The 22,675-nt window shown below is 36.1% G+C and overlaps 1 protein-coding gene across 1 annotated transcript in view; it reads right to left on the bottom strand.

Moving 5' to 3' along the window:
- Uggt2 (UDP-glucose glycoprotein glucosyltransferase 2) overlaps positions 1 to 20,137 on the bottom strand; it is a 190,036-nt gene extending 169,899 nt beyond the window's left edge. Inside the window, 7 exon segments of the mRNA XM_047554270.1 lie at positions 4,106 to 4,280; positions 10,146 to 10,258; positions 10,813 to 10,853; positions 10,856 to 10,942; positions 16,301 to 16,346; positions 16,348 to 16,384; positions 19,893 to 20,137. Of these exon segments, the coding sequence (XP_047410226.1) occupies positions 4,106 to 4,280; positions 10,146 to 10,258; positions 10,813 to 10,853; positions 10,856 to 10,942; positions 16,301 to 16,346; positions 16,348 to 16,384; positions 19,893 to 20,050 (657 nt within the window). The 5' untranslated portion in view covers positions 20,051 to 20,137.
- Between the last annotated feature and the right edge of the window lie 2,538 nt (positions 20,138 to 22,675).

The following is a 22,675-nucleotide window of genomic DNA, read 5'->3' as shown; positions in this document are numbered from 1 at the left end:
GGAGTGGGAGGGTTAGCGTTAGGGTTAGGGTTAGGTTTAGGGTTAGGGATAAGGAGGTGGTAAGAATGGAGGAAAGAAGGACTGTCATAGAGGGAAAAGAGGGGTGGGAGGGGTGGGGGGGAAGGGAAAAAAAATAATGAATCAAACATCATTGCCCTATGTAAACGTATGATTACACAAATGGTATGCCTTGACTCTATGTACAAATAGAGAAACAACATGTATCCCATCTGTATACAATAAAAAAAAAAGAGATGACACAGATTACTAAAATTGGGGGTGTAGGAGAAGAGAGGTGACAAATTATTAAATCAGAAAGGAAAAAAATGAGTGGAGATGGTACTACTGTTACATCAGACAATAAATAAAAATATACTATAAGCAATTTTCTATTCATAAAATTTGACAACCTAAATGTAATGGACCAAATCCATGGAAGTCAAACCACGGAAGAAATAGCTTCAGTAGTTTTGGTATTTATTAAAGAAACTAATAAAATATTAAAATACTTTTAAATATGAAAATATTTTTTAAAAGTAAATTCAACTCCAGATCCAGATGGTTTTACTTCTTACCCACACTTAAGGAACAAGTAATACAAAGTGTGCACAATTTCTTCCCAAGAATAGAAGAGGTAATGCTTCCCAACTCATTTTTAATACCAATACTAAAAAACACATTAAGAGAAAATAAATTTAGAAATCAATACCCTTAGGAACATATATAAAAACCCTGAGCAAAGTACAAGCAGATTAACCCAGTAAAACATAAAATCATATTATGTCACAACTAAATGAGATTAATCCAAAGAATATCAGGCTGTTTGAACACTGAATATCATTCAAAGTAACTTACCATGTAAACAGTGAACAAGTAAAATCATATGATTACCAGTAAATTGCAGGAAAACACATTTGATAATAGTTGACATACATAACTATTTTAAAAAATAGCAAATATTTTTTAAAAATAACAAATTAGGAATAGAAGGGAATTTCCTAAATTTTATAAAGGTCATCTTATAAGAAAAAAAAAAAAACTCTAATCTAACACTTAAGACTGGAACATCTAACACTTTCCCCAAAGACCAGGATAAAAGCAAGGATATTTTCTCACCACTCCCACTCAACATTGAGCTAAAAGTCCTAATCAGGACAAAAACAAATATACAGATTGGAAAGAAAGAAAACATACTGATAAAGAAATCAAAGGATATCTAAATAAATGGAGAAAGATGCCTTTTTTGGGGGGTTGAACCCAGGGGTGCTTTACAACTAGCTATATCCCAGCCCTTTTTAAGACAGAGTCTCACTAAGTTGCGAGGCTGGCCTTGAACTTGCAAGCGTCCTGCCTCAGCCTCCCAACGTGCTGGGATTACAGCTATTTGCTGACGCACCTGGTGAGATATGCCATTTTCATCAACATAAGTCTCAATATTGTTACGATGTTAATTCTCACAAAATTGATCTATATATTCAGTGTAATCTCAATAAAAAGGACAGCAATATTCTTTTTCCCCCTCACATACAGACAAGCCAACTCCAAAGTTCCCATGAAGAGGCAAAGGAACTATATTGAAATAATTCTGAAAAAGAATAAAGAAGCTGGTGGACTCACAAAACCAGATTTCAGGGATTAAAAAGTTACAGTAATGAAACAGTGCATTATCAATGAGATGATTATAGATTAGTGACATAGAATAGGGAACCCAGAAACAGCACACAAATAAGTCAATTATATAAGGGTATAAAAGAAATTCAGTGGAGGGGGACAGTATTTCAAAAAATGACATTAGAACTGGACTCCATACCCAGAAAAATGAACAACTCGCAAGTTACACAAAATTAAACATGGATCATAAATTCAAAACTAACTTCTAGAAGAAATCAGTATGACCTTGAGGGCGATAAACTGTTAGATACAAGACTAAAAATAAATAATGAAAGAAAAAAAATTGATGAACTGGACTATCAAAATTAAAAACCTCTTCTCTGCAAAAGATACTAAAAAAATGACAAGCTGAGTAACAGATTGGTATAATCACATATCTGATAAATGACTTGTATCCAAAACATGTAAAGAATTCTTAAAATTCAACAAAAGATAGTTCACCAAAAATGTATACAAGTGGCAAAAAAAAAAACACACATAAAAAGTTACAAAGTCACTCAAGTTCATTAGTCATCAGGGAAAAGAAAATTAAAACCATAAGGAAATACCATGGTATACTTAATAGAGTGGTTAAAATCTAAACACTACTATTAACAAATGAGGGTCAGGAAAAAAAGCATAACTCTCTTATGGCTGGGGTAAATGCAAAATGGTAGTAAAATTTATTATATTGTACAGTTTATTATAAATATTGACTTACCACATAACTGAGCAATAGCATTACTAGGTATTTATCCAAGTGAACTGAAAACATGTTTCACAAAAATCCATGAATGTGATGGTACAAAGGTGACTGACATGTCTATATGACTGCTGAAATCCATACTGTATATCGCAGATGATAATTTTTTGAGGGGAGATACCAGGGATTGAACTCCAGGGCACTTAAACACTGAGCAAAACCCCGGTTCTTTCTATTTTTTATTTAAGACAGGGTCTCACTAAGTTGCTTATGGCCTCTCTAGCTTGCTGAGGTTGGCTTTGAATTTGTGACCCTCCTGTCCCAGCCTCTTTAGCTGCTGGGATTATGGGCGTGCACCATTGTGCCTGGTGATAATTTTTAAAGAGATACCTGACTAACTGGTTCACAGAAGACAAAGTCCAATATATACAGGCAAGTCTCTCCATTCCTACACAAAATGTTTCAATGAAACTGGTCAACTGATTCTAAAATCAACATAAATTCAAGTCATGCAAAACAGCCAAGATATTCAGAAAAAACAAAAAATAGGCAGAGCTGTACTATCAGACATCAAGATGTTATTTTAAAAGCCCAACAATTTAAATTGTTATTTTAGAATAGACATATATATTACTAGAATATAAAAAAAATCTAAAATAAATACATGCCTATATGAAAACCTGGGATATGATGGGTGAAATAAATTGATTGTTAAATGAGTTAGGTGGTGACCAATGACTTTCTATACGGAAAACAGATTTACATCTATACCCCATAACATAGTAAAATAAATTCTGATGTATTAAAGACCAAAACAAAGAACAGAAAATTAACCCGTTATAACAAAAGATGAGAATGTCTTTATGACATTATGAGAACATCATTTAGTTAGATAAATCTGACATCCCATTAATATTTGTTCTCAATGTAAGATGTCAAACTATTTTTTAAATACCAGAAAGACCATAAATACACTAGGAGATGTCTGCAAATTATCAAAGAAAACATGAGTAATCAAAATATGAAAAATACTTATAAAATCGATGATTAGAAAAAATCTAATAGGCAAAGGACATCGACAGGCAATTTACAAATATCTGAAATTCTTTATTACATCATGTATTAATATATAATCATTAATAACTTGGGAAATGCAAATCAAGCACCCTCCATGTTGGAAATTTTTTTATAAAAAGCAACTTTTTTCTCCAATGCTCTGGTGTGGAAGGGGGGGGGGTTAAAGAAATAAATTTGAACCACAGTGTAACTGTTATGAAAACAATAATGCGATAAGAGTGTGATAGCAACAGGAAGCTGGGAAAAGTACAAGACAATAAAACACATTTAACAAGAAATCTGAGAAGTAGTCATCTCTCAAAAGAAATAGGACTGAATATTCCCTATACTACGCTTAGCATCTGACCTAATATATATATGCTATCAAGATTTCTTCTTGATACATTTTTATCAAAGATAACAGTTTAGCATATTTTATACACATTATTGAAGTATTTTTTTAATCAAAGTTTAAATACTTGTACTGTGACAGATGCCTAAGGGTAAAGGATTATAACATGATACTGAGAAAACAGAACCCTAATATATTTTTCACATAAAATTCACGTTTATTGTATTACATTTTAAAATCTTAAACAGCTATCCTGGAGAAAAACTACTATGTAAAACTAGTAAGGAAATTACCAATAAATTATTTTCTTAGCCAAAATAATATTCTAAAAACCAAGCACGTACCTGAATATAATGGCGAAGAACATACAGAATTTTACCATTCTGAGCTTTTTCAGTCAATACTTTGTGAAATTCAACAAAGGCTCTGGTGCCTATTTCTGCATAGAGAATAGTCACTGGTAAGTTTTCGTTGTTTGTAGGAAATTTATGATCTCCTTTAAATAGATAAGGTCTGGGCCTAAGATGAAAACAAAGCACAAATTTTTAAAAGAAAGTCAATAGCATATCAGACATACAGTATGATACTTTATAATTTCTGCTTATCAAACAATTCATAATATAATCACAGAAAAAAATTTCCTGTGATGACTTTGTAGGTATAACTTCTATTAAAGATGGAAAAGAAATTTGATTAATTCAAATTGAACATTAAAAAGATTTTACTTTTCAATAAGGTTATCTTTAAACAATATCACAACAATTTTCAATAAAATAAAATTTAATTAGAATAAGTTTTCATTATAGCTCACATTTCCTGAAAACAGTTTCCAAATATTAAAAGAAAATACAAAGGTATTACTTTATACAAAGATTAACAATACAAAGTATAAACAAATAGTAATGAAATCATTAAGAACAATCCCAGAAACAGGAGTCCTATGATCTATGTTTATGCTCCTTATCATAAACAGACTTTGACATCTTATTTGTTAGAGTAGATATATTGAATTTGTCTCACCAGGATTTAATTATGACATCTACCATCAGGAATCCAGGTAGCAGGAGGTGGCCAACAGTGCCGACCTGACCACACTCCCAGGGTCTCAGAATCAGCTATGAGTAAGTCTCAAGCAAACCAGTACATCTATTTCAGACCGGATGTAGTGTAAGGCCAGTAGAGTATCCATTATAACTTGCATAAGAGTTTAAATGAACCTGCTAAACTTCACTGTTACTGCAAATATTACTAAGGGCAAGAAATGGGTCTCAAAACAATCTTCATCCTCAGTAGAAACATTCTGGGCCCACTTTTCCCAATACAAACATTTAAACCTAAGGTGGTACATGTCACTCCAGTTGGAAAACTGCTGTTAAACTAGATCTGGATCATCTAGTAGTTGCTGCCTCAATCACCATTATGGCATAACTCAAGGTTGCTCAGCAAACAGAAAAAATACATTAATTTGTACTAGTAAGATTAAACAATTTTCTACTGGGTCATATTTACACATGGGTTTGGGGGAGAGGAAATATGTGCTCAGGAGCTGCCAATGATAGAAAAATAATGGATCAGAACTGGCCATGTTCATATTACAGAGATGGTGACAAACCCAGCAGCAGGTGAAAGATTTTCAGTCAGCTACTAGTCAATCTGGAAAGACCACATGACGGTTTTGAGAGGCTGCTGTGATGGACTTGGGGTCAAAGATCTTCCTTTACCTTCCAGAGTCTAAGCAACTCACTTCCCAGGTATGGGGTTGAAGTTCTCCTCAATAGCCATGAAATCAATGTCTTTCATCCCAACACCAACAATTTTACCTATTTTCTAACCATTCTCTACTTGCATGCATACTTTCATTGGGAAGAATTAGATTCAAATGAGACAAGGGCATTTAAAAGAAAAAAACAAAGATCCATTATGTCCCACACCTTGGCCTTTATGAGCCACTATAGGTGCACTTGGCAAGTAATCTCAACTAAGTGGCCATGGTCATGATCTGGAACGAAGTGTTTCCAACAAAACAATTTAGGGGGTTGGGCTAAAACAAAAGTTTGGAGTCCTTAATTAAGCTTCCTTTGGCTGGGCACCTATATGAGTACTATATCAATATACCAACCAGGACAAACAGATTACTATTGGCAGAGGGAAAGATGCATTATGGCCAGCAATGGTCAGGATGGCATCTTGAATTTTTAAACTAGATCTATAGTTTCCCACCTCATTTATCACGATTACTTCATAGGCGGCAGACAAGAGGTAAATACTGAGGGTGATCACATTCAGAGATCAAACTGCTGTATATGGACCAGGCAGAGGTGAGCAAGGCAGAGTCAAATCTTTCATTTATATTCAAGGAAGACATTCCAGTGTAATAAAATCAGACTTATGAATCACAGACAATAAGGAATGTTCACACAATACTTAACTATTGATTCAATGCTGGTGGTCTCAGTGAGATCAGGCACCTGACTGTCAGGCTGTAGATGATCTGGAAAACTCCAAATGTCTGTTTAGTTTTAAGGGCCACCGTAGCATGGCCAGAGTTAGCAGACTAGATTTAGGCAGTGAAGTACAGCCTGAAAAGTACTGACAATGGTAACACCAAGAACAGAGTCGAAGGAATGACAGAGTTTGCCACAATTGGGTGGAGTCCTATACAATATGGTCTCCTTCACCATAGGGCAAATCAATCATCTCTAAACAGAAGTCACAAGGTATGCTGTGATAGCTTTCACATTAAACATATGGTCCTTTATTGTGCTGCCTAATGATGGATTCAGGTAGCAAGAGCACTAGTCTGGGTGCTGCCTTCTTGTTAAGCAGCCTGCCTTCCTCAGATTTATCAGAAAGTAAGCCCAAACTGTGTGCCTCTACGGAAGTAAACCACACTGCTGGACTTGCAGTTGAAATTTATTTTTATGGCAGATAGCCCCAAAGAGTGATGCCTTTAATCTTCCAGATTGTAGTCTTCCAAGTGGCAGACTAGACCAGGTAGGCAACAATAGCCCGAGAGTCAGTGTAAACGTAGGAAGCGTTATCAAGGAGTCGGGGAAAAGAGGAGTGGCTTGAATTTTGACCAGTGGAGTGGCTACATACATAAGCATTTGGTTTTACACAGCTGGTGCTTGGCTAAAAGGCAGCTGTAGTAGCCCAGATTACCAGTTTTTAACTTAGCTGAACATATCAGTAACCTAGATCAGGTATTTGGGGGAAACTATTTTGAATTGAGGGTCCCATTGAACTAACTATTTTACTTCAAGTAGTGGAATGGGGCATTTGGTTTGCCCCAAAGGAGTTGCTACATTTTCACTTATACCGGAGACCATGCTAGGGCCAAGCAGCTATGCTCTTAAATACACCATGTACATTTGAGAGCTTTTGGGGTCCTTTGTCATTGAATCCTAGTTGACCTATGCCCAAATATTAAAGTCAGATGACAGTCATGAGGCTTCCAGGGGTCAGGTGTTCAGTTTTCTAAGTGCTTATAGATAGCTAAGAGCTGCTTTTTTAAAAAAAGGATGTATTTAGTGGCAGAGTCAGGCAGGTGGCAATGTTGTACTTGGGAACAACTTCTCCAGGTAGTTCAGCAATTATTAAGCATATAACTGAAGTTGTGATTATTCTCACGCCTCTTGGGATTCTTTGTTATTTCTAAACTGCCCTGGAATAGATAGTCCATGTGACAGCCCTGAGAGTCTCCCTCTAGACTTCATGATCTCACAAGTGAGCACTTAAAATTAAATACCAAATACACATTAAAATGTGGGAGCTAAAACAATGTACAGAAGTTTGGGCACCTTTTCCTACAGGAATGTGGGTCACAAAATGTGGGTCAGGGACTATTACAGTAATCAGAAGACTGCTATCAGCCATCAGAGAAGAGGGAGAGTGTGGTGGGTAGTGGTGACCAAAGTATAGACCTTTTTTTCTCCTCAGCCCATGGGTTCCTTGTCTTTCCTTTCCTAGAAATTCGTGTGTCTGTTGACATCCCATCTTTGTTTCCAAAACTGAAAGATCTCCAGAAGTCTAAGGTTTGATTTTGCCCAACTTGCAAACTAGTAAGTTAAACTTGTAGCATTCATGGGATTTTGGAAGAAGACAGGATGAAGACTTGTGTCAAAGACAAAGGATGCCATTGCTCAAGACACAGCAAGCAGCATGAGCATGTTTGCCCCCTTAGATCTGTAGGGAGTACAAAATATGGACCCAGTTGGTTATCCCACACTACAAACAGTGGGTGAAAGACTCACCTGAGGAACACTGGAATTGGGGAAGCACTGTTTTCAGCAATCAGTCAACAAGCCTGCTTCCTCCCTGATTCCTGAAAAGAAGTACCTCAATCCTCAAGGCTTTAAGCACAATTCTGAGAAATGACCCAGGTAAGGCCTTGCATTTTTTGTTGGTCAGATCAAGAAAAAATATGCAAGAATTCACACAAAGCCCATGGCAGATGGCCTCTCTCCCAACATCTTTTTTTTTTTTTTTGACAGGATATATTAGTTTCTATCAAAAACTAAAATCTAACAAAAAATATAAAACCAGAAATCAACGACAATAAATTTATAAATTATTAACATTTCCTTTAAAAATTCAACAAAGAAAAACATGTACTCATACTAACAATGTTATAGTTCCTATTAATACTATAAAAGATGGATAACTCCTATATTAATCAACTTGTCCAGAGTAAGACTAACGTGGTTGCCTAATTCACTATATAAAGCTAGAATGATTCTGAAAAAACATTAAATGTCATAATTTAAATAATGTATGGCTAATCTCATTTAGTAAAACAGATACATGAGAACAAAGTAATCCTCATTAGAAAGGAATTTAAAATACCATACCATTAATGAGCAATTTTGTTAGAAATGCAAACATTTAAAAATATATCCAAAAACATCAATATGTCCAGTGGTGAAAAACTTAATATTCATCTTAATAGGTGAAAACACAAAGTGATTGTTCAGAAATTATGACTAGAGACATACCATGTTACCTGATGAAAGAGTTAATAAAGATTTAAATTCTTCCTAATTAACCAATATGTTCAACATAATTCAAGTTAAGCCCTGCCAGGATTTGGGGGCGGAGGGCAGAGGGAAGGATTCTAATGTTAACTTAAGAACATCAACACATGCCAAGTACTAAGAAAATTTTGCAAAAACAAAAGGCAGCAAAAATGAAACAAACTGCCCTATCGAATATTTAATTGTACAGTAGAAAATACTAAATAAGTACGGCACTGCCGTAAGAAATACCTAATTGGAACTGGGCATGGTGGTGCCCACCTGTACCCAGTTTCACAGGAGACTGAGGCAGGAGGATTCCAAGTTTGAATACAGATGGGGCAATTTAGTGAGACCTATCTCAAAAATGGAGGGTGGGGGAGGACCTGGAGATATAGTGATACAGCACGTGCTTAGCATATACAAGGCCTTAGATTCAATTCCTGGGGAAAAACAGGAATAAAATACATAATGGAACAGAACAAACATCTAGGAAAACCATAATATAATGAACATAATACATAATAACTGACTACTATCTTAGGGAAAATTTTTTATTGGATCTTTATATTTTGGTGAAAATAAATTAGATGAATTAAAATTTTAAAATAACAGCAAAAAGAAAACCATTGGAAAAATATCATTTTTTCCAAAACCAATTCAGAGAATTTACTAAATATAAAACAATGTAAAAGTCATACCCAGGAAAATTTGGCTACTTAATAAAAGCCTTCTGTATGTTAAATCAGTATGAACTATAGGAAAATATAGAAAGGTTTATAACAAATAAGTATTAACATGAGTACTAAATATGACTATACGGAGCTATTTCAAGAGAAATTTTTTTTTTTGGGGGGTGCTGGGGATTGAACCCAAGACCTTGTGCTTACAAGGCAAGCACTCTACCGACTGAGCTATCTCCCCAGCCCCATCAAGAGAAATTTTTAAACAGAAAATAAAACACATATTGCTAGGTGTTACTTTGTTCAAAACTATAAATAATTTCCTTCTGATTGCTTTTACTTATAAAATGTCTTGAGTAACACATTACAAAAAGCAATTCCATTTATTTTATTTTTTAAATTACTTTTGTTATTCCAGGCCTTCAGTTTATACAGAGATACATTCTAAATAAACTGAAAGTTTCACATGTTTACTTCAAAAAACATTTATACAAACCATATACATCTCATATGTTATTGGTATTGTGGTATAATCTGTATTCCAAAGTCAAAAGCTAATTCAGACAAAATAATCTCGTTTTTCAACAATATCACATTGTTAAATATAAAATGTTTTAGAATATAAAATTTCTGCTATTTCAACTCACTTCTTTATAAACCACTTCTTTTACTCTTGACTATTATTTTACCTTGAAGTAGCCTTCTTCAGCAGCTTTTTAATCTCATTAATTTTACAGGTGTGCCTTTCATGGATAACCACAAATGCATTACAACCATCTGGTGGTGACTCATCAGCAGCAATCTAAGATTTCAAAGATATTTAGCTACAGTTGTTAATTATAGTATGATTTAAAAAACTCACATTACTTTGATTAAAATAACCCATCAACTACCATTAAGTTATTGGTCTAATTAAAGTAAAAAATCTATATGTAGGTAGAATCTAAATATTTTAATAAAATCATCTTTATTGTAGGAAATACATGTTTCAAGTTTTTCAAAAGATTAAGATTTTTATTACAGGGCTGGGATTGTAGCTTGATAGAGCCTGGCATGTGCGAGGCACTGGGTTTGATTCTCAGCACCACATACAAATAAGTAAGTAAAATAAAGGTTACTGTGTCCATCTACTAAAACAAGAATTTCAGTGATGATGTATCTTTATAATTTTCTTATTCCAAAAACTAAAAATATGCTATATCAATTATAATCAACAATAATATAACCAATGATAGATTATGGAACCAAGTATTTAAGTTTTAGATAATTTCAAACCAAAGATGTTCACATTAAGTAGCTTTATGTACACTGGTAACATGCCTCTCTGTTGAACATAATCTGGGTATTTTTACATACCTGTTGAAACATCTGAATAGTTGGAGAGTACGCCCTTATAGAAAGGCAAACTTCAAGAGATTGATGTGCAAATTGTCTAAAAACTGTCCAGCTTTCTTCAGGATTAAATTGTAATAGGAATAATCTGATTCTATAATAGAAAAAAAGTTAATATTTTATAACCAACACAACAGCACATTCCTCATTGCCCAGTTAACTTAATGTCAGTCATACTGAAGTTTGGATGATGTTAGAGAAAAAAAAAATCAAGCACTCTATTATTAACTTTATTTTGAATCTTTCAGTGAGTCAATGAATCAATTGTGAATCTTGCCATTAAATCTATTGAGAGATGCCACCATTTCAGACCAACCAGTGTAATTACCAACTGAAAAGCTTCTCATATTAAAAAAAGGCAGAGTTAGGGTAATGCACAGAAGTTCCTAAAGATCATGGTTCCCTGGTACAAAGAGGGATCACAAATGGGGGTGGCTGAAACAAGATTATATCACTAGATAATATCTTTCTCAGAAATGAGACAACAAAAAAGGGATAGGAAAGCAGTTATAGAAGAGTGCAAGAAAAATAGAAAAAATGCTAGATGAAATTACATGTAATGTAACGTAAATAGATACCAATAAAAACAGTAGGAAAAACAGAGCAATACCCAAGGGAAAGTAGAATAATGAAAGAAAAGGAAAAGGGAAAAAATATTGGGGAGTTAAGTGATAGATATAGTAGGTCAGACAAATGAAATCTGCAATAGGTATACTTGCAGTACTTAAAGCAAAAATAAAGGGAATAGACTAGAATGAATAAAATTATAATATAAGCAGTCTCCCAAACTAAATAGAAGGAATCTACTACCTACACAAAACTAACACATGAAATGTCAGCACTGCAATGTTCTCTAGTAAAACTGTGGGACTCTGAAGTTTAAAATCTTAGAGTGTACATAAAATGTAATATTCATACATGAGCAGTTATGTATGTATGTGAAGAACTCAAGGGCCATTATTCATGGCCCTCAATAAGAATAAACTTTATATACACAAGGAATAAAGAAACTGTACCATAAAGTCTAATGATGAATCCTATATATACTTAACTGCAGAAATAAAAAGACTAGATTAAGAGGTTAACATTGACAGAAGACTGACTATAAATACATGTTTTCATGATGCGGAAAAAATATACCAGTAGCAGAAGTGTAATAAAGGGGAAATTAAAATAAACTCAGTGATCCCTCATAATTAGCCAAGAGAAAAAGACTCATTGAAATCAACAAAGTAGTAGACACTTACGTATACTTAACAAGACTGAGAAAGTATTGTGAACTGAATCACATAATAGCAAAGGGAAGGCAGGGTCACTAGTTCTTTCATTACTGGTTACAGTAGGTGAACCAACAAATTGAAGAGGCAGCCAAGAACTCAGGTCTACACACTGTCATTCCTTTGGTATGAAATGCAGGAGGGGAGGAGAGATTCATGTTTGGTAAAACCCTGCTCATCAAGTCTCAGTTTAAATATCATTTGTTTGGAAAGATTTTCCGCTAATTTCTCAAGGCTAGTCATGTTATACACTGATAGAACTTTATACCATCTTTAGATCACTACTCTAAACTATAAAATTTTACATAGTTGTTTAAGTCTATAACTAAAAGTAGGGATCTTTTGTAGTCTTTCAATTCTTCATTTCCACTCCTGACACACAGAATATATATTCAGTAATTTCTTTTATATTTAATAAGAGGGTCTCTTCATTCTAGACAATATTTTCCTAGTCCAGTAATTTTAAATAGCCAACTATGAGAATAGGTGTGCTCTTTCACTCCTACTTCTTTAACAAACTGTAGGTGAACTCTGAGAACTAAGGTGTTATGGTCAGTTTTCCCCCCTAAGAATCTGAAAAAAAATGCAAGATAAAGATTCATCTTTAGGTAACACATAACAGATCAGAAATGTTATTTTAAAATGATCTTTAGAAGATATAATAGCTAGAAGGACAAGAAAACAATTAATAACATAACTAAAATATGACTACACCAGTTGGGACTGATTATCCAGGGACACAAATAATAGTCAACAGAAACGAATGTGAGTACTGCCTGCCCACAGACATTAAATTGTCAAGGTTGTCCCTAATGTAGTGATGGTTATAGATGTAGTTTCAGTTTCAGAAAGTGAAATTCTATACTTTAAGTAGTAAAATCATCTCTTTAAGTAGAAACAAATGCCTTGGGTATTTTAGGTGTCGTTTTTAACTAATTCTTGCTTACCAACTAACCTGCTGATAATTATTTTGCCTTTTCAATATTCTCTTCCTTTATCTTCAAACTCACCTTCTACTTGATTACTGTCCACTGGCAACTAGTATACAAAAATCACACTAACACTTAAAATAGCAGTAGCCTACACAGCTCCTTTCCCTTCAGTCAAATATCTTGAAGAACTCAAAGTTACCTCTACTTTCTCAACTTCAACTCATACCTTATCCTAGTGTAATCTTGATTACTATACCAGTGAAATGGTTCTCAAATCATTAATAATTTGTTAAAAAGTACTTAATATTCATATACTTGATTGGCTAACTAAAATTGATCACTTTCCATTTAATATTCTCCTAGCTTTCATGACATCACACTTAAGTATCCACCTATCTCTCGGGGTACTCTCCTTTAGTCTCTTATGTGCTCTCCTCACACCATCCCTTAAACATTGATGTTCTTCAGGATCCTGTTTCTGGGTTCCTTTTTATTCTCATTCTATGTCTCCTACCTATAACTTCAATTACCTCTTTACATTGGTAACTCCCAAATTTTATCCTAGGTTGTTTTTACCTAAATCTGTCTCACAGGTTAGCTTACTGGATATCTCCCCTGGATATTCCAAAAGTACTTCAAATGGGACACATCCAAACTAGTCATCTTCCTATCCGAAACCTGGTTCTTGGATACAAGTACCCAAGAAGTTGTAGTATTTTCTGAAATCCTCACCCCACATAATATATGAACACTTTACTTGTATAGAAACTGTTAAAATCTTCAAGGACTTTGATAACTGCCCTCTTAAATACTGAACATAGAGAAGTAAAATAAACAGGGACTTTGTAATCAGATAAATCTTGGTTGACATTTCTAATTCACCACAGAAAACTACAAAGGTTAACTAATACCCTGCCTCTTGAATTTTAAGGCATCAATACATAATAAGTATTTGAAATAGAGTTCAAATTCCCATTTGTTAATGATCTGCCATCAGATTGTCCAAGTATTTCTCTTTGTTTAGGTACAAAAATACACTGACATAGCTAAGCAACTGACCAGTTCAAAAGTGACAAATTTTTAAAATTGGTTCTCCAATTAAAAAAAATAGCACTGGATAAGGTCAAAGTATGTACTGAGAGCAGATTTAAGATATACACACTGAGGTTTTAGGTGAGAGAAAAGTTGATATTGGATTTTTTAAAAACTATTATGAAAACCTGGCATATAAATCTAGTCTATGTGTACCTTATTACTACAACTAAGTTTACTAAAACAAATGCAGAAACAAAATTTTCCACATGATCTGAAAGATTACTAAGTAGCCAAATTTTTCCACATATTCTACTTCATTTCTAGCACTCCTATGTTCCCTACCACCTGGCTAATTCTATTTATCATTGTTATAGTTAGGATGTGAGGTGTTCCCCCAAAAACTGACGTGTGAGACAATGCAAGAAGGTTTAGAGGAGAAATGATTGGGTTATGAGAGCCTTAACCCAATCAGTGAATTAATCCTGATAGGATCGAGTGGTTACTGAAGACAGGTAGGGTGTGGCTGGAGGAGGTGGGTACCTGGGGGCATAGCTTTGGGGTATATATTTTGTTTCTGGTGAGCGGAAGTCTCTTCTCTCTGCTTTCTGGTCATCATGTGATCACACTCTTCAGCCATTTTGTTCAACCTCACCTTGAGGCCTGAGGAATGGAGCCGGCTATAGACCAAGACCTCTGAAACCATGAGCCCCAATAAATATTTCCTCCTCTAAAACTGTTCTGGTCAGGTCTCTTAGAGCAGCAAGAAAGCTGACTAAAACAATCATTCAAACTCAACTCCAACATTCATCACTGGAAATGTCCTGCTCTCAGAATATTGGCAAGTACCTTTTTAAATGTGCTTTCATTTTATGCATACCCCTATTAAAGCTCTTATTACCTAAAGCACACTTCACATTTTTGCTGTCCCAAGAACATAGACCATATTTACTCATCTCTGTATTACCAGCATTGTATAACTAAAATAAAGATTAAATAATTAAATCTTTCAGGAAAACATTTTGAAAGGGACAGTTACTTATTTTTAAAATATTTCAGTTTAAAATATTATTAAAGCCATGTTTGATCTATTTAAAGATATTATTAAACCATAAAATTTTTAAGCTTCAAACCTTCTTGAGGCCTTAGCAAATGAACATTTAAACCGTTTGAAACTGTCATATATATATTACTCTCTCTCTCTCTCTCTCTCTCTCTCTCACACACACACACACACACACACACACACTCAGGAATAAAAATCACAAATTACTTAATCACAGAGTAAAATGTTTTCTGTCAAATTGGCTAAACATTTTACTCTCATGGGATTCTATGTTCATGCCATCTATCAAGAGAATAATCTTTCCTTAGAATAATAACCTTTAGCTTCTGCTGCTAAAACCCAAATTTGGTATCTTTAATCTTTTGGCCTTCCCTAAGAAGCACAATAAACACTTCTTAGTTCTGAGAAAGACATGTTTGCAGATATACTTTCAGATGTATGTCAAAAATATTTTATAATGAATGAAAATACTGATTGCCTGACTTTTTGAGAGCAAGTATTAAAAAAAATCTCTTTAAGTGTTTAAGAAGAAAAATATCCCAGAAAAAAATACAGTATTACAGGTCAGTATACCTTTGTCCAAATTCATACAGTATACATCAACAATAATGGAGATTAATGTGAACTGTGGACTCTGGATAATAATCATGTGCTACTCTAGGTCCATCAATTGTAACAAATGTATACTTGATGTACACTGGTGGGGGATGCTGATAATAAGGGAGACTATACATGTGTGAGGGTAGAGAGTATACAGGAAATCTACGTTCTGCTCACTTTGGCTATGAACTTAAAACTGCTCTAAAAGTAGGTATCAAAAAAGAAAAAAAAAAGTACTATTACCAGATACAAAACTAACAGTATTTCAAAGAAAACTAGGTAAAAAAGCATTACTCAATTCTGATTTCTTCTTAATTTTAATGCAATATCCAAAATTTACTGAGTTTTCTTATAATAAAGTAATAAGCTTTATATTTTTGGAAATGGGTGATAGATTCGTTTCCATTAAAACACCTTTCCAAATTTAATGTTCAGATTTACCAGCCTAATTAGGTACTCACTCTTAATTGTTACCATTAAATAAACATATCAAATGTGTGCACATAAACACAGATTTTGTAAGTTAAAATTTGCATATTACCTACCTGTTTTCTTATAAATTGCTAATTCTTGTACAGTTTCCAAAAACTGCCCAAAATTTTTCATTACTTTCTTCTGCCATAAATTCACTATTAAAAAAGTAATCAGTTAATAGAAAAGTAAAATGATTTAGATACTATAAACTACACTGTAGAACAAAATAATTTTATGACAATCCTCCAAAAACTAATGTCAAATAACTAATTTCCATTTATTGTAACATAACAAAACAAATGGATGATTCTTAACTGAGGTAACACTCTCAATCATATACACATAATCATAGCAGGAAATGACTGCATAAAAGATTACTTCTGGCTTTTCCTTACTAGACTATTTACTACTTCAAAAGAAATACCACAATGAAACAATGGCAATGAAGAGAGAATTATATAAAGGAAAATATTATATACACATACTCAGATCACCTGTTTTTCATCAAAAATTGTTTTTTAAGTGCTTTGTTGTTCTTTTTATACAGGATAGTGGACCATCTGGACATATTATACATACATGGAGTGTAACTTCCCATTCTTGTGGCTGTACATTGATGCAGAGTTACACTGTTGGTGTATTTGCATATGAACAAGGAACATTATGAAAAATTGGTTTATAAACACAACATAAAAGTTATTTTCTATTTTATTTAATTACTTGTTTATATGGGGAGCAGAAAGAGACATTAGTTAAAAAAAAAAAAAAACAGGAAACTGGTATACTGAACTAGGTCTTTAGCCTTAAAGCTCAAAGATGATGCCATTTTTATAGAGTAAGAAAATGGCCAAAGTCATTTAAAATCTTTTAGAGGGCTGGGGATATAGCTCAGTTGGTAGAGTGCCTGCCTCACATGCACAAGGCCCTGGGTTCAATCCCCAGCACCCCAAACAAAACAAAATCTTTTAGAAATAATGAAAGATTTAGTCCTGTATAGAACAAAAGAAATAGCCACCAAACATGTTATAGATCCTTTGTTAGTGTTCACTTTATCTTTCTCGCCGACCTTGGTAAATTTTAACAAATGCTAATATAAATGGAAGATACTGAGGACATCCAAGAATTTCTTGTGTTTATGGAATGGGAAATGGAGGTGACAAAGACCTATTAATTCATCAACAAACATGACACAGACAGCAATTTAAACTAATAAGGAACTTCAAAACAACTATGTCTATTAATGATGTTCAACAGGCTTAAAGAAAATCTAAAAGAGGAAATACTAAATAGGATAAGACCTGAAAAGGCACAAAATATTAAATAGGAAGCAACATTTAATATTCAATTGACTTGTGCAAACACCTTAAATATACTCATACAGGTTGAGTATCTTATGTGAAATGCTTGGGATTTTAGCATTTTGAATTTTTCCATATTTTGGAATATTTGCATATACAGAATATTACATCTTGGGGATGGGACCCAAGACTAAACACATTTTATATACAAATAACCTGAAAGCAATTTTACATCATTTTTAGTGCACCTGCATTGATTCACTAGGTCAGGTGTATAAATTTCCACTTGTGAAGTCATGTCAGCATTTGAAAACTTTTGGATTGTTAAGCATTTTGCATTTCAGATTTGGGATACTCAACTTGTACTGTTCAATTACAGATAAAAGTATGATTCTTCAAAGTGATCACTTAAGTACTCACACTTATTCCCTCATCATACTACTGTTCTAAGCACTTCTGGAATTTCTTTCTCCATGCCAGGTTTCAGTTGAAATGGTTGAGTGATCACATGTCTAATCTATTCAGTACAAAGTTGTCACACTCTTGCCTCTCTAGAGTACACATTTTCACACTGAATTTTTTAATTTGAACATACTCTAAAATATGAAAGGGCTGAGAATCTTCCAGATCAAGTGTTACCTCCTTTTTCCTTAATTTTTTTTTTCCTAATCTCATTTCTTTCACAGCAGCAAGGAAGAAACCAGGTGGACCTTGCTTGAAAATCATCTTAACCAAGTTCATTGATAGCCAGTACTGTCAGTATGTAACAAGTGTCACCTTTTAGTTTTTTCTAGTTTTAACAGGTCCCCCTCTTCTGAGCCCTTGCCAGGAGTGTCTTCAATGTTCATATTTCTACTAACCTCCTGTTCAGATCATGTATTTTCTGAGATGACAGCACCTACTTCTACCATGTTCCTTACCCATTTTCTAAGATCTCACCAAACTCTCCCTCACTATTCATGTTTTAGCAAGCAGGCTGTTTAAACTCTCTAGCATGTTGCTCAAAATTCCAGCCACTGCCCAATTCCACAGTTACTTCTACAATTTTAGGTAATTTGTTATAGCAACATCCCACTTTTGGGTACCTAAATCTATATTAGTTTCTTAGAGGTGCTGTAACAAGTTACCAAAAACTTAGTTGCCCAAAACAAAATGTATTCTCAATATTCTGGGGATTAGATGTCCAAAAATCAAGGTATTGGCTTTATTTCCCCTGAAGGCTCTAGGGGAGACACTTTCAAGGTTAGTGCTTCAGGTGCTCTGTGGCTTGAGGCTACAGAACTCCAATCAGACTCCATCTTCACAGGGTCTTTTCCCAAATTCATCTGTTATAATGACACTGGATTTGGGAACCATCATATAACCCATGCTCATGCTGACCCTTAATTACAACTGCAAAGATCTTTTATACAAACAAGGTGACACTCAAAGGTTTGTTAGGACATGAACATATCCTTTTGAGAACCATCCTTCAGTCCACTACAAGCAATGAAAGTAGTAAATTGAACTAAATCTAGATAGTGAAAGATGTCAAGGATATCCTACAGGAATTCCAAATTTGTCTCTTGAAATAAAGTAGTCATTGCAACTAGCAATCTAAGGTTGGAAAAAGTTAGAATGATTTGTAACCAAGTGTGGAATCAAATCCAGGCTCAAGTTCTGGAAGATACTGTGGAAAACTAGAATCATTTAGCCAATAAAAAACTTAGCATCAAATAAAGGCAATGTAATCTGAGGTGATGAAGTCTCTTTTCAGGGACCACAAACAGCTTCTTTGGTTAAAGACAATTGTCTTGCTGGCTAAAAGAAGTCTTGAGTTTTACTGGAGTGTTAAGGAGTAAAATTCGGCAGGGTCGTTTTGTTCTTGCAGAGTAACTGATACCTAGTGAACTGATTCCAGTCAAAGAGACGGAAAAAGTCTGTAGAAGTTGTCTTCCCCACAGCACCTAGGAGGTGACAATGATCAATTATGAACCAGGCGCTTTTCGGTACCATCCGAACACAACTGTCTGCCTCTGTCCAAGTGCTTGCATTAAATGCCACAATCCGCCGCCCATTCTTTTCCTCTTTCGTAAACGCTAATAAAAGCCACATCAATTAAACCAGGGCAGAGAAGTTTTAAGAACCACAGATAGAGTACGCCCGAGCGGGAAAGGAGCTGCAGGCGAGCACTGCGGAGGAGCGGAGGAGCTGCGCTCGGGCGGGAGAGGCGGTGATGCTCCAGGCGCCAGGGGAGGAGAGGCGAGGCGCCGAGCGGGAAAGGCGGCCGCCAAGGCGGAGGCGCCGGGTCTGCGGGGCGGCACAGCCCCGCGCGCTCCCCGCCCGCCCCGCGCAGGGCTCGGCCGAGGCCCCGGCCCGCACCCACCTCGCCTCCAGCAGCAGCGGCGTCTCGGGCCACTTGGCGGCCAAGTGAGCCGTCACCGCCTTGGACGCGGAGGCCGTGCCGGCGCCCAGCAGCCAGAGCCACAGCACCGAGGAGACCAGGAGCAGCCGCGCCGCGGTGGCGGCCTTCGCCGGCGTCATGGCGCGCAGAGGCCAGCCCGAGCCCCTCGGACCCGCGCCCACAGCCGCCACGCCACAGCCGGCTCCTCCCGGCGCGTGGCCGCCCACTTCCGGCGGGAGGAGCGGGAGTCGGTTACCCGGCGGGAGCCCGCGCATGCGTGCCGGGGGGCGCCGTCCGGGAGCCCCCGCGAGCCCACGCCGGCCGACGCCCGCGGACACGTCTGCGCGGCCGGGCGGTGCGGGCGCGGGTCGTGCGACCTGGAGAGGAGGGGCGCGGTCCCCGGCGAGGCTAGGCCGCCTGCAGAGGCGACGTCAGGAGAAGCGCGGGACCCCCGGCACGTTGGCCGCCTCTTGCATGGGAGGAAAGCGAGGCCGTAGGAGTGCAGCACTTGCCTCGCGGAGGCCTCAGTGTTACCGTGGATGAGAAGCTGCTGGCAAAGCTTTAAAAGGCCTCTGCTCAGCCCACCGCACCTGCTCTCGGGAGGGGGAAGAGATTCGGGCTGGTGGGTATTTTAAAGACCGCCAGGTGAGGCCAGTGCGCGGTCACAGTGGAAGACCGTGATTTACCAGCGGACCTCCGTCTTGAGCTGCTCGCTGGCCGCCGAAACCGAGTGCTGTGCCCGCGTTTCTGATACGCTAGATCCGGCGTGCGGGTCCCGAGAATTTGTGTTCGATTTCAGGTTCCCAGGTGATGCTGACGCTGCTGTCTGGACGCTAAAGTGTGGTCCAGCATAGGCATCGCCTTTGGAGCTCTAGAACTGCGGCATTTCTGGCTAACGCAAAGCTGCTGAATCCGAATCCCTCGTTTAACGGGAACTTCATGTGATTCTTATGCGCATGAAAGTTTGAGAGGCACTGCTTTAAAGGATTACAAGTGGAAGTCATAGAAAAGTGCATATAAGGTAGTCGGTGTTTTGCAAGGGTAAGATATATGGTAAAAAAAGAAACAGGAAAAATAGTTTAGTGGATGCACTAATACAATGCTTCCCCTTACTCCTTTACCCTATAGAGAAACTGAATCTCTTAAAGTTGTCAAAATACGGTCATTCCCTATTTTTATTTTTTCCCTCATTTATTTCGTCTATACCCTTCCTTAGAAGACTGCTCTGGAAATTCTGTTCCTACATGTTTCATTTCCAGAATTTAGACTTCTTTTCCTGATTTCTCCTGCACAGTAAAATCTATACCTACTTTAATTTCTCATAAGCTCTTTAATTGTCATATAGCACAGTCTCATTTTAGAATTTAAATACATTAGGTATTATCCTACCAGATATGGTATATTCCCTGAGGACTTATGTCTTACTCAATTTTGGCATCCCCTTGCAGTACCTAGCACAATATTTTATGTTATTGGAGAATCAGTAAACATTGAAGTCTTTGTTTTATGGATAGGTAGGCAGAAAGCTAAGGCAAAGTAAGCCTCATTTCTATCCAAGGTGCCTGACAGACTATACCATGACTCTTTCCAAGTATTTGATCTAATTATTTCCTAATTTCCTCTTGATTTTGGACTGAATTTTTATTGAAACTGTGGGCTAGAGGAAATAAAATATTAACAGAATGTCTTAAATGCCACCATATCTCAGGGGTTGCAAATACTTAGGAAATGACTTGCTATATAGAAGCCACATAAAATACACTACTAACCCTAGTGAAATAAATTAATATACAGTCCAGTATGAGGTTAGAAGAGTGAAGCCTGCTACACTATCTTTTTAAAAGAATGTAATTAACAAGCCATTCATTCACCTAATTTCATACATTTTTAACTTATGTAATAGTTTCATAGAAATTAAGTTAGCTTGAAAATTCCTCACACTGGTCATCTCCAGGCTTGCTTCCTTATCTGCAGAACAAAAGAATAAAACCAGATGATATTTAAGTTTCCTTCTTTATGCAATACATGATACAGACAGAAAAACCAAAATGTAAAAATAACTCAGTAAAGCCCACTCAAATCAGTGGAGCAGAGTAGTATTCTGAAATCTATTGTCAATAACCCAATGGCCTTGAATAGATGGGCCAGGAACTGTGTGTACTTAGAGATATACTTGCACTTTAGTAAATTTTTTCACAAAATACAATTCAAAGTTATTCACGTCAGGTTAATATGAATGAAAATGATGATGATAGCACTTTTCATAATGGAAAAGTGATTGCTGAGTGCTTTATAATAATCTTGTGTTGAGTAGAGTAAGTCATGAAATTCTTTTTAGGCACAAAATGGGATATATGTTTAATAATATATTTTAGGTGGCTATATTACTTAATAGAGGTTGTGAGGATAAAGTTAGGTCCAAAATATCTTGTTAACTAATAAAATCTTAATTTTCTGAACCTAAATAAAGTCGCATCACTGAAATGACTTTCAAAAATATTATTCGGTAGGTTTTCCAGATTTCCTTTATTGTAAGAAAGACCCAATTCTGGGGAAGATGGCGGAAATGAGCTAGGCAGCAGTACTGGATCTCCTCACAACTCAGAAAGGAGGCAGCAAAGGAATTGAGAGGTAGGTGATGAAATAAATACACTAAGACTCAATATCACATAGTCTGAGACCTGCAGAGACTAGAAGATAGGGTACCAGAGTAGAAAACAAATGCAAACTACCCTAACCCCCTCAACCCAAAAAACAGTGGATAA

This window comes from Sciurus carolinensis, chromosome 5 (genome assembly GCF_902686445.1).
Source record: "Sciurus carolinensis chromosome 5, mSciCar1.2, whole genome shotgun sequence".
NCBI lineage: Eukaryota > Metazoa > Chordata > Mammalia > Rodentia > Sciuridae > Sciurus > Sciurus carolinensis.
Note: the sequence above shows the minus strand (reverse complement) of the source record. Positions and strands in the feature narration are given on the sequence as shown.